Raw genomic sequence first — 12,100 nt, 5'->3', positions numbered from 1 at the left:
AGATTACAGGCAAAAGCATTTTTTGCATGCACTGGTCAGTTTTGAGATTTTGGGTTATTTGACCTTCAGACTAGTGGAAAGAAAACATCCAAAATACACTTAAATTAAAATACCTAATTTTGTATTTTATCTTTACAATACCAATATCTTTAAAAGGCCGTTTTCTCAAAATGAGACTGTATTCGACTATTTCCTGTACAGTTGACTGGAGTAATAAAATCATCCAAAACCTTTAACTGTAATATGTAAAAAAAATTTTTAAATAAATAATGCATAATATGCATATTTAAACAACATTCTAGAAAACATGTAATACACATTTTGCAATTCATAATGTAATCAATCATCCTGGAAAGTATGGTGACATTTATTAGTTACTTTTTTTTTTTAAATACCTTATTCACTTTGGTATTCTGCCTTAAACCAGTATTTTAAAGGCATATTTTGAGGTTGCAGTAAATTGTTGAGGCTGATATATGCCATTGTTCTCCTCTGAACACAGTGCGTTTATCCTACTGGCTCATAGGGTCGGTGATGTTGACGTACTCACCATGACTAATGGCTTTATCAGTAGCTCTTGCTGTGATGTTGCCCCTAGCTATCAGACATGGATCCAGGTCTCAGCTCTCTGTAGCTGTGTGTGTGTGTGTGTGTGTGTGTGTGTGTGTGTGTGTGTGTGTGTGTTACTTGTGCATGTTGTGTTTCCAGGAAGGCTACGCTTAGAGCGCTTCTGTTGATCGTTGATGAGCTGTCAACAATGTCTGAACCTTTATCACACAGGCACATGTGTAACCAGCACATTTAATATGCAATTAATACTGGATTATTTGCATGTAGTGTTTGGTAGATGTTTTGTTACATAAAATATGGCTGAAAAGAAATAACATGATACATTTAGTCAGGTTTATGCCTAGAAAACATGATAATGGTCAAGATACATTCTCTGAATTTTAATAAGTAGCTTCCAGCTATTAATCTTTTAACAATCAGTGATTTTATAAAGTTTGAATAATCTGATATCTTTGAATACGGATACGAATACAGTTCTGTGCTACAAATTTTACTTGTGTCTGGTTCATCACTTTTTCTAGACATTTAAGGGATATTTCATTTGTTTTGCTAGATTATGACTATTTTGGTTCTAAGATCCTTGATAGTGTTAGGGAGCTTTATTGGTCTGTTGCACCTTCTAGAATTGTAATGGAAACCAAGAAAATAATTATAGATCAACAAATATTTTAGTCAAAGTCAATATGAAATAATTGACCCCATTTTTATTTTCTTGCACATTCCTGCTCATTTTGTGCAAATTTTTGTTGCATGTGATTCTAAAGAACAAAAAATGTCTTCATAAACTATCATCAAAAAGCGAGAACTCAGTGTCCACCTCTTTCCTTCGGACTCTGCAAAAAATCCTATTTTAAGTATTTTTTGTCAAAATGTTTGTTAAAATATCTAAAAAAAATTGTGAAACAAGATGTATGATAGATAGATAGATAGATAGATAGATAGATAGACAGACAGACAGACAGACAGACAGACAGACAGTGTCATGTTTATGGTCTGTTTTTGTTTTGTTTTCTCTGTGTTTCCATGCCCTTATTTGGTCCTTCCCGTTCCTGTACTAATTGTTTCCAATTTGTTCCATGGTGTTCCTTGTCATTTAGTTATCCTCATCAGCTGTCTTCCCCTTGTTATCTGCCCGATTTGAGTTCTAGCCCCGTGGACCTCCCAGACACCAAAGGACTCAGCTGGAGGGAAGGGATCCTCCGGTGTCTGGAGAGTGTCCGGCCCTGAGCCAGAACCAGCCCGTCGGCCACGGCATTCTCAAGTCCGCCGGCCGTTCCTCAGTCAAGCCCACCAGCAGCCCAATTCACCCGTAACCAAGGGAGGAGGATGAGGAGAAAACGACTGTTCACAGCCCTCACCCCAGCCCCAGAGCTTGCTCCAGTGTGGGCTCCAGCCCCCGAATCCAGCCCAAGGAGGGCTCCTGTTCACGAGTTTAGCCCACGTAGGGCTCCTGTTCCCGAGTTTAGCCCACGGAGGGCTCCTGTTCCCGAGTTTAGCCCACATAGGGCTCCGGTCCCCGAGTTTAGCCCAGTGAGGGTTCCGGTCCCAGTGAGGGCTCCAGTCCCTGAGTTTAGCCCAGTGAGGGCTCCAGTCCCCCAGTTGAGCCCAGGGAGGTCTCCAGATCCCCAGTTAAGCCCAGGGAGGGCTCCAGATCCCCAGTTAAGCCCAGGGAGGGCTCCAGATCCCCAGCTAAGCCCAGGGAGGAGGGCCCCAGTCCCCGGTTTTGGCCCCGAGAGGGCCTTGGAGCCCGTAATCGTCCCCAAATTTTTTTTTTGGGGGGGTAGTAGGGCTCCAGCCGTAGAGGCCGGGGCGGGGGCTGGGGCCGCGGCCTCGGAGGCTGTTCTGTCATGGCAACCTGAACTGCCTGCACTGCCATGGCCTCCTGAGTCCCTTGATCCGCCATGGCAACCTGAACTGCCTGATCCACCCTGGAGGCCTTCCTTGTCTCTGCCCTGTCCCTGTCTTGCACCAGCCTCCAGGGCACCCACCCCCCTCCCCGGTGGTATTGTTACGGCGTGGGACGCGCCTTCTGGGAGGGGTGAGTAATGTCACATTTATGGTCTGTTTTTGTTTTGTTTTCTCTGTGTTTCCATGCCCTTATTTGGTCCGTCCCGTTCCTGTACTAATTGTTTCCAATTTGTTCCATGGTGTTCCTTGTCATTTAGTTTTCCTCATCAGCTGTCATCCCCTCGTTATCTGCCCTATTTGAGTTCTAGCCTGTCCTGTTCTCCCTTGTCTGGAATTGTTCATGTCAACCTTGCTACGTGTGTTTTTCTGTTTCCTTTTGATTATTAAAATTAGTAAAATTCTCCTATGTCTCCTCGGTCCTTTGCTCCACGCTCCTACACAGCAGCAGTCACGTAACAGATAGATAGATAGATAGATAGATAGATAAAAGTTAAAAAAACTCTTCTCATTATGAAACTTTTCTTTTTCCAATAAATTCCCAATGATAAAATCTAGTCCTTGCCTTATTTTTTCTCGTTTGATATCCTGTTACACCCAAAATATGTTTCATGTTTACTTATTTAATTCTATTAAAGGAAAATTCGATTTTGCGCAGAGAAAACTTAGAAACTGCATGTCATGTCGGAGCCTTGGCTTAGCAGCACATTGGGCCTTGGTGCTCATGCAGCTGGTATGAGTTCAAATCTGGCTTGCTGTCTTTTCCAATCCTTTCCTTATTGTTTCCTATTTTATTTTTCATTATCAAATTAGAAGTTTCAAAAAAAAGAGGCTGCATGTCCTTCCACACTACCAGACGGAGAGTGAATGTAAATAGCACCGCTGCCGGTCACAGGTCACTGCATCCCACAACATTAAAGAGGAAGTTTTCTTTCACCAGAGCTTGTTTTATTCCTCCGATAATCCCTGGTGCCTGGCTCTCTCCTGCAAGCGTATAAAGAGGTGTCAAAGGAATTATTCACCCCTTCACGTGGTTCATGAAGAAATCCACATTGATGTCCGTCCCCGCCGGCCATTCTAGCGAGCAGCTTGGCCATGAATAGCAGACAGGATTAGTGCCAACAGGACAGAATGAGAAGCGAGCAGACAGAGGGAGGAAAGAAAGAGGCAGAGTTATGGGGCGAGGCTCAATGAGAGTGAAAGTTCCTCATATGACTACTTGTCTACAGTGTTTCCCCTTCTGCACTTTCATCTAAGCTAGACCTGCGCTACGAAGAGAGATCAAGTCATGAAAATGAATGTTTTAACCCTTTGCTGCCTAATCTCCCGTGATTGTTGCAGCTGAGTTTCTCACGTGTTCAAAGATCTGCTATTTCGTCCATTATGCTCGTGTTGTGTCTGCTCCTACCGGCTTTAGGCGACATTTGTAATCAAATAATCTGACCACCAGACGGGGGAAATAATCATGTGATTTGATGACGAGTTGTGTTCAAGTATGGCAAACAGGCCCCTATAAACACTCTTGGCTAATTGCTTTAGTAAAATGGTATGGATTAAAAATCATACAATGTATGTGTAATCATAATCATAATAGGTATTTTAATATTTACTAAAATCCAGTTAGACTAGATTAAATTAAATTAGATTCAACTTTATTGTCATTGTGCAGAGTACAAGTACAGGGCCAATGAAATGCAGTTAGCATCTCACCCACTGATCTATAATATATCAGTGATCTCACCAGAAGTGCAAATAGCAATGTAGCCTTTATAAATAAATGTAAGTATGTATATGCAATATATAAAGATTATTATTAGGGATTATTATTATGTAATATTTAAAAGATTAATACTGAAGATAAATATATTATGTGATTAATATTTTTTTTGAAACTATTTTTTATATATTTTAACGGTGAAACAGATCCCGTGGTGATATTGTGTGAATTGGCCTGGGACAAAGAGGATTAAATAAGTACGTGCATTTATTTATTAATTAACCATTTTAACAGCATTCTTGTTGCTCAAACAGTAGAGTACATGATACTAGCAACAAGATCATGAGTTTAATTCCCAGTGAATGCAAAAACTGATAAGATTATCTCTTGAATGGAATAAAAGTTTGGATAAAAGCATCTATAAATTGTAACCCTATTTTATAAAGAGTGAAAGATGTCCAAGTATGAATATACTGTAATAACACTGACGCTCCACCAGACCATGTGAGCTCTAAATTGGCAACACAATAATACTTTAGCAAAAATTACCTACTCAAATGTAGCAATGGGTTAGAGTGAATTATAGTTGCACCATTATAGACATCAGTCTGCAAACAAGATAATAAGGTATTTAGCCGGAGATCAGGCTGCTCTTAGACCAGCGGGCTAAAATTAGACCTGGTCCATGATGAGGCCAACACTTTCACCATTTGTTGTTGTTGTTGTTATGTCTGCAACAGTTTACAGTCAAAGCTTAGACCCTCTTCGATTAGCATATCAGGAAAATGAAAAGCCACAGGTGACGATTGACTGGATTAAGCCTTCAGAGCCTGTGTTATGGAGAGTTTGGATGGAGAACATGGTCTGTCTGATGGTAAGTTCCTAACTTTCTAAAAACTCATTGATTTTCTAATTGCTAAGTCACTGAATGCTGATTTTACAGCTGTTTTAGGAGGTGTCTGTTTGGTAAAATGGTGTATGCCTATAGAGTTGATGTTGCTTCAGAGAACATTGTGACTCCATTGATGGTTCATCATAAGGATGTAGAGGAGAAAAGCAATGGTCTGCAAAAGTGATGCTCCGTCATGCAACCAAAACTTTGAACTTTTGCTGTCTGACACAAGCATCTGTTGACCAGTGAGAATTTCAGAGAGGCAAGGCATCTTTCAGAAACAACTTTTGGAGCGAATTACTGATTTTGCTGTATTTTAACTGAAAAAAAAAAAAACATATTCACAAACATCGGTATCGGGCGAGTACTGGAAAAAGTGGTATCGGTGCATCCCTAATATATATATATACATATACATACACAATGTATATATGTGTGTATATATGTGTGTGTGTATATATATATATATATATATATATATATATATACGTATACACATCGCAGTCATTATTCACTGAAATCAATTATTCCTAAAAATAGGAGCTAACAAATCACATACTCATTCATGTTCATATTAAATGCAGTTCTTTACATAAAATTGAGTAAATCATAATCATGTAAATAAGCAGCTGTTTCAGTCTGTTCCTCACACAAAGCTAATGTATGCAAACTCGGGCTCCTGTCTCTATTGTTCTGTCAGTGTCTCTTCATTGATTTGATCACATGTCCCTCATCTCTCTGTGTCTCTCAGCTTGCACTTTCAGGAATGAACAGCCTCATGTATAGCAGTCATGCTCTGTGAGGAGTCATCAGCTGGACTCAGTGCTGGTCCGGATTCTGTGGTTCTGGTGAAACCGGATGCTGAGACCTCCACGGATCCTGTACAGGAGGCCATTCACAGTAGCACTTATGTTTCTTCTGTGATCCCTGTACACGGCGGCATCAGGTGGGTCAAAATCAGGGTTCCTGGAGGACCACTGCCCTGCTGAGTTTAACTCAAACCCTGATCAAACTCACTTACCTGTGATTTTCTAGGGATCCTGAAGACCTTGATGAACTTGCTCAGGTGTGTTTGATTAGGGTTGAAGGTAAAGTCTGCAGGGCATTGGACCTCCAAGGCAAGATTTGAGGAAGTCATTCAGCCAAATGGCACAAAGAATCTGATGTCCCATTAGACATTGGTAACATGTAATTGTGTGCAGTCCCGTGTACGTATTTATACATTTGACGTCAGAAAGTTGACATTTTTGCTGCTTGATATTGCGTTGTGGATGAAGTTGTGAGTTGTGAAAGTTACAGTACATTTTCATAATAAAATGAACTATTGAAGCTGTAAAAAAAACAAACAAAAAATTGCAACTTTTTAATGTTTTTGAAGAGTCTTTTATGCTCACCAAGGCTGAATTTTTATTTGATCAAAAACACAGTAAAAACAGTAAATATTATTACAATTTAAAATAACTTTTCATTATATTTCAAATGTAATTTATTCCTGTGATTCAAAGCTGAATTTTCACCCAAAATGAATTTGCTCAAAGTGTGCTCACCCTCAATCCATGTAAATGAGTTTGTTTCTTCATCAGAACAGATTTGTAGAAATTTATCATTACATCACTTGCTCACCAGTGGATCCTCTGTAGTGAATGGGTGCCGTCTCTGATTTCACTGATGTGTTATTATGAATTATTTATTTTTTGGCCAGTTAAAACACCTTAATGATGGATTTGTTTATTAAAAACACCCAGCTTTTCACTTCACAAGATGTTAATCGATGCACTGGAGTGGTGTGGATTATTGTGATGTTTTTATCAACTGTTTGGACTCTCATTCTGACGGCACCCATTCACTGCAGAGGATGTAATGCTACATTTCTACAAATCTGTTCTGACAAAAAAAGAAACTAATCTTGGGTGGCCTGCGGGTGAATACATTTTCATTTTTAGGTGAACTATTACTTTAAAAAGCTTTTTGGCTCATAAATATTTAATGTAGTATCCTGGAATCTTGTGTGATCTTTACACTCTAAAAAATGCTGGGTTTGTTCAACCCAACTTTGGGTCAAATTTGGACTAACCCAACAGTTGGGTTAGTCCATATTTGACCCAACATTGGGTTGAAACAACCCAGCATATTTTAGAGTGTAGCTATTGTTCTCTGTATCTGCAGAATTGATGGTTGATATCTGGGTCTCTGTTTTCAGTCTGAACGCTGACGAGCCGTTCTGTCGTATCTGTCATGAAGGCAGCGGCACGGGTGATCTGTTATCTCCCTGTGAGTGTGCCGGCTCTCTGGCGATGGTGCACCATGTTTGTCTGGAGCGCTGGCTCCCGCCCTCCGGCCCCAGCCACTGTGAGCTCTGCCACTTTGAGTTCGCTCTGGAGAGACTTCCCAAACCGCTCACCGAGGTAAAATCATCAGCAGCAGTGCTTGGGAATGATTTTTATCCTCTGAAGGATAAAATCCTCTACAATTTGCACAGTTGTAAACATTCAACCCACTTTTGACGTCAATGAAAAACTATTTTTTAGCTCCATTTATTCTCATTTTGCAGGTTCAGCAGGTGATAAAACTGCATCTTGAGAACCGACTATTTACGCTTTCTGTAATTCTGTTGGTGGCTGCATGTTGCTATGGAAACTTAGATATTATGTGACCTCAGCTGACATGTACTGCATCAGTCTGTCAGTCTGACTTCAGAGTTTATGTGAGACACTGGAATAAAGAGAACTAAAACTGTAAATGGACATATATAATAACACTCTCTCCATAATAGTCAGATGGAAAGTGTTTTTAAGCGGCATTATTAGCATCCGTTCTCCTGCAGTCAGTCACTCTTGAGTCTGAGTCGTGTCCCCGCTTCACATATTGGCAGGTCTGCATTCCCTCGGCTTCTTTTAAACACTGATCCACTTAGCAGGAAAATGAGATTAGATGAGGATCTTATCCCTGTCGCTGCTGCTTATCTCATGTTTGGGCAGAGGACAGGAAGATGACACAACAGTCCTTACTCACATTACAGAACCAGTGATTTCATGATGGATTTAGCTGTTTGATCTATCTCTCTATCTATCTATCTATCTATCTATCTATCTATCTATCTGTCTGTCTGTCTGTCTGTCTGTCTGTCATCTATCTGTCTGTCTGTCTGTCTGTCTGTCTGTCATCTATCTGTCTGTCTGTCTGTCTGTCTGTCTGTCATCTATCTGTCTGTCTGTCTGTCTGTCTGTCTGTCATCTATCTGTCTGTCTGTCTGTCTGTCTGTCTGTCATCTATCTGTCTGTCTGTCTGTCTGTCTGTCTGTCATCTATCTGTTCTGTCTGTCTTCTGTCTGTCTGTCATCTATCTGTCTGTCTGTCTGTCTGTCATCTTTTCATTCATTCATTCTTTCTTTTTTAATTTTCTTTCTTTCATTCTTTTTTCTTTCTGCATGTATTTCTTATTCTTTTTACATTTGCTGAATTATAATATGCACTTATCTATGCATTATGTAAAGTGGTTTTGTGATATGGATGGTTGCAAATAAATGTTTTTCTTTATCTTAAGTTGTCTGAATTTTAAGCTCCATTTGTAAAAAGGTAATAAAAAAATTTGAGTTATTAACCAAAAAACACATGAAATAAGCTTTCAAACTGCCTTAATTCAAGTATAAACCCCTCCTAATGAGCTGTTTTCCGTGGCTGCAGTGGTTCACCACACCTTCCATGCAGCAGCAGAGACGGACGCTGTGCGGAGATGCCATATGTTTCCTGTTCATAACACCCTTAGCGGGTCTGTCAGGCTGGCTGTGTGTGCAGGGAGCCATGGATCTGTACTACAGCAACGGCATGGAGGCCGTGGGACTCATTGTTCTCACACTGACACTCTTCACTATTTACCTCTTCTGGACTGTTGTAAGTTTACTCTTGTTTTCAGTGTAGCAAAACGAAAGTGCAATGACATTTTACACCTGCAGTGTTTCCAACTGGTGCAGCATAAGAAACTACTCTGATTTAGAAAACAAAAACACACATTAATTAGATTTATGACACCCAGGATGATACAGTGAAAATCGAATAAAGAAAAATGTCAAAATTGAAAAATGAACAACAAATTTGTACAAGTGTATAAAATGTCAAATGATGAAAAAATGGTTCTAACTTTTCCACATGATCTTCCTTTTTAACCGCAGGTATCCCTACGTTACCACATTCATCTCTTCAGGATGTGGAACGAGACAAATCCCAGCGTCCGGCTACAGATTCCCCATCCTGTGAAGACACACCTGAGACCAAAACATCTAACAATGCACTTCTTGTGCAAATACAAGAATAAGGAGACCATGGTATAGTGCCTGAAACATCACCAGGAAGAAAACAGCTGGCTACTTCAGAAAAACCCTGATTTCATGATGTCCTGATTTTGTGTGAAGCCCTGATTTCGAGTCACTCTTAGATCTGGAGTGACATTCTGATTTGGAACTCACATGCTGAACTGAAGCGATGTCCTAATTTAGAGTGAAACCCTTTTGAAGTGGATGGCTTCATCTTCACTTGTGTTTTTAAATAATGGAAGACTTTAAAACAAGGAACGTTTCAGTCAGAAAATGTCAGCATCTGAAATGCATGGAAATGCAGGAAAAGAACACGTCTTCATAAATAAACCAGAGAAAAATGGTGAGATTATAACGATTGAGCTATGTATACCTGTAGGTTTTACCTTACAAAACTGCTTCATAATTAACATGAGAAAATATACACTTTTTTTCAGCAAGGATGAGTTAAATTAATCAAAAGTCACAGTAAATCATTCCTTTCTATTCATCAAAGAATCCTGAATATTTTTCTTACACTTTCCACAAAAATATTAAGCAGCACAAATGTCTCCAAAAATGGTAGTAATAATAATAATAATAAATGTTTCTTGAGCAGCCAATCAGCATATTAGAATGATTTCTGAAGGATCATGTGACACTGAAGACTGGAGTAATGATGCTGAAAATTCAGCTTTGATCACAGGAATAAAACATTGAAATTCAAATAGAAAACAGTTATTTGAAATTGCAATAATATTTCACAATACTGCTGTTTTTACTGTATTTTTGATTAAATAAATGCAGTCTTGGTGAGCAGAAGAGACTTTTTTTTTCTCACCCTAAACATTTGAACGGAAGTGTAAAGTTGCAAATTATTTTATTTTAATGAATTCATTCAAATTTGGCACCAGTCACCACAACCTAAAATACGAATTGTCAGTCCAATTCAACAGCAAATTTCAGGTGAATGGGTTGAATATCTCTTTTGATATAATCTTTTGACTCTCTCTATCTGTCCGCATTTCTGCACTGTAAAAGATGATATGATTGGTAAGTCATGCCAACTTATGTTTTACATTACTGTAACTCATCAAAATAAATTGAGCACCTTTTGTTAAATGAACATCAACTTGATATTTTAAGTCAGTTTAATGTAAATTAAGTTGAAATGACTTGTACAACCAAGTTGATTGTACTTAAACTTAAGTTTTTATGTTGAAATAGTCTGAATGAGGACATGATTTGATTCCAATTGTGAAAGTGAGAAACAAGCAAATAAAAACAGGTTTTACATTTTTTTTTACCCTTACATTGCTGGTACAAATAACCTGAGGGTGTTTCTGAATCATTCAGAGAGAAGATGCATGATCGTACAGCATCTAGTGAACAACAGACTGGCTAGTTTTCCTCACTTCAACACAGTCAGAATACAAATAGCTCCATTCAGTGAGGCGAATGGATCTGCATTCAGTAAAAGAGCAGTATGTGTTAGTATTCACACTTTGAGATGATTTACAAGCAGGCGAACCACAGTAGTTCAATGTTAGGCTAATGTGCGCAACTGAGGAAATGACATACAAAAAGACTTGATAGGCGTGATTGGTGAGTTTATCAAATTCTATGTGAGAACAGCACAGATTTTACCCATTGGCAAAATGAGTAACAGTAAATCGTAATGGTAACATTAGTTAACAAGAACAGTGCTTAAAAGAGAGATGAAGGGAATCATGCATCTCTGCTATTGAACTCATTGTCCAATAATTGCATCATTTGCACAGTAACAGCTCAGAGTCTAGAGAAGCACTTTTCTTTTTTTAGGCATTTTAAGAAAAAACCAATGTTTGCCTCTAAACTGCAAAATTATTGATGTCTTTGGTGTTATTAATGACAAGAGCATCTGCAGTAAATAAATCACCTGTCACCTGTCCTTATGTTCAGCCTACAGCCACCAAAAATCTTTAGTTGAACTCTGTTGTTTGCATCTCTTAAAGCTGCAGTCCTTAACCTTTTTTGGTTAAAAATGATCCGAAATCAATATTTGAGCAAGTACATAACCAGCCAGTGTTCAAAACTATCGCCTTACTTTAGCCCGATTCACAACGGTTAGCTTATAATAATGTTTTCTAATTTGAGTTGTACAGGTAGGTTTGCACGGGAAATTCGAGCATGCTGCTGCGTCATTACGTCACGTCTGTAAACATAAAGAAGTTGTCCCGGCTACTAGTCTATCGCATGTGAGGATCCTGCAGGTGGCGGATCGTTTATAGCCTTTTCTCACAGCTGCTAGAATAATTCAATGTATCATTTTGATGGCGGATTGTAATCCAGAAAGGATTATGTGTTTATGAAAAAAGGGAGCATAATTTGCTTTTTGGGTTAAAAGAATTTCTTAATATGAAATTCGAAGAGTACGACAATTAGATTAGACTGCAGAAATTGAAATCTACACGCTAATACACACTGTACTCATAGTCACCAATGCTGATGTTGTTAACATTAATCATTTGAGAATAAAGTACAACAATAATAATAATTTGAACGGTTTGATGTGATATGAGCTAACCAATCTTTAGATTAAATCACCATATAGCGTGATTTATGGTAATGCTTTTTTCCACAGTTGGTCAGAACAAACATGGCAGATGTGTTACTTACTTGTTCAGATGACAGTATACGGTGAAAATTCTTATTTGGGTCATATTCCAAGACGTAGGCTAGAATCTGT

The 12,100-nt window shown here is 38.9% G+C and overlaps 1 protein-coding gene across 5 annotated transcripts; it reads left to right on the top strand.

Annotated features, from left to right (window-relative positions):
- The first annotated feature begins 4,947 nt into the window (after positions 1-4,947).
- On the top strand, positions 4,948-9,432 carry LOC107662272 (E3 ubiquitin-protein ligase MARCH3-like). 5 transcript variants are annotated; one of them, XM_016452225.1, is made up of 5 exons: positions 4,948-5,066; positions 5,836-6,030; positions 7,285-7,489; positions 8,768-8,974; positions 9,253-9,432. In XM_016452225.1, exons 2-5 carry the CDS (start codon positions 5,876-5,878, stop codon positions 9,409-9,411), a joined length of 726 nt encoding a protein of 241 aa, XP_016307711.1. In that variant the 5' UTR covers positions 4,948-5,066; positions 5,836-5,875; the 3' UTR covers positions 9,412-9,432. The 5 variants fall into 5 exon arrangements, with proteins under 5 accessions (XP_016307711.1, XP_016307710.1, XP_016307712.1 ...); XM_016452224.1 differs by having other exon boundaries at positions 4,951-5,066; positions 5,849-6,030; XM_016452226.1 differs by lacking the exon at positions 4,948-5,066 and adding an exon at positions 5,263-5,346.
- The last annotated feature ends 2,668 nt before the right edge of the window (positions 9,433-12,100 follow it).

The sequence above is a fragment of the Sinocyclocheilus anshuiensis genome, unplaced genomic scaffold, assembly GCF_001515605.1.
Source record: "Sinocyclocheilus anshuiensis isolate Anshui unplaced genomic scaffold, SAMN03320099.WGS_v1.1 scaffold579, whole genome shotgun sequence".
In the NCBI taxonomy this organism is placed as follows: domain Eukaryota; kingdom Metazoa; phylum Chordata; class Actinopteri; order Cypriniformes; family Cyprinidae; genus Sinocyclocheilus; species Sinocyclocheilus anshuiensis.
The sequence above is the reverse complement of the archived record's forward strand: the minus strand, read 5'-3'. Positions and strand labels throughout refer to the sequence as shown.

Excerpts from the sequence above, each read along its gene's own strand:
- LOC107662272 (XM_016452225.1), top strand. The coding sequence starts at position 5,876 with ATGCTCTGTGAGGAGTCATCAGCTGGACTCAGTGCTGGTCCGGATTCT. Across the intron at positions 7,490-8,767 it reads TTCCCAAACCGCTCACCGAG|TGGTTCACCACACCTTCCAT; the intron begins GTAAAATCATCA and ends CCGTGGCTGCAG. Across the intron at positions 8,975-9,252 it reads TTTACCTCTTCTGGACTGTT|GTATCCCTACGTTACCACAT; the intron begins GTAAGTTTACTC and ends TTTTAACCGCAG.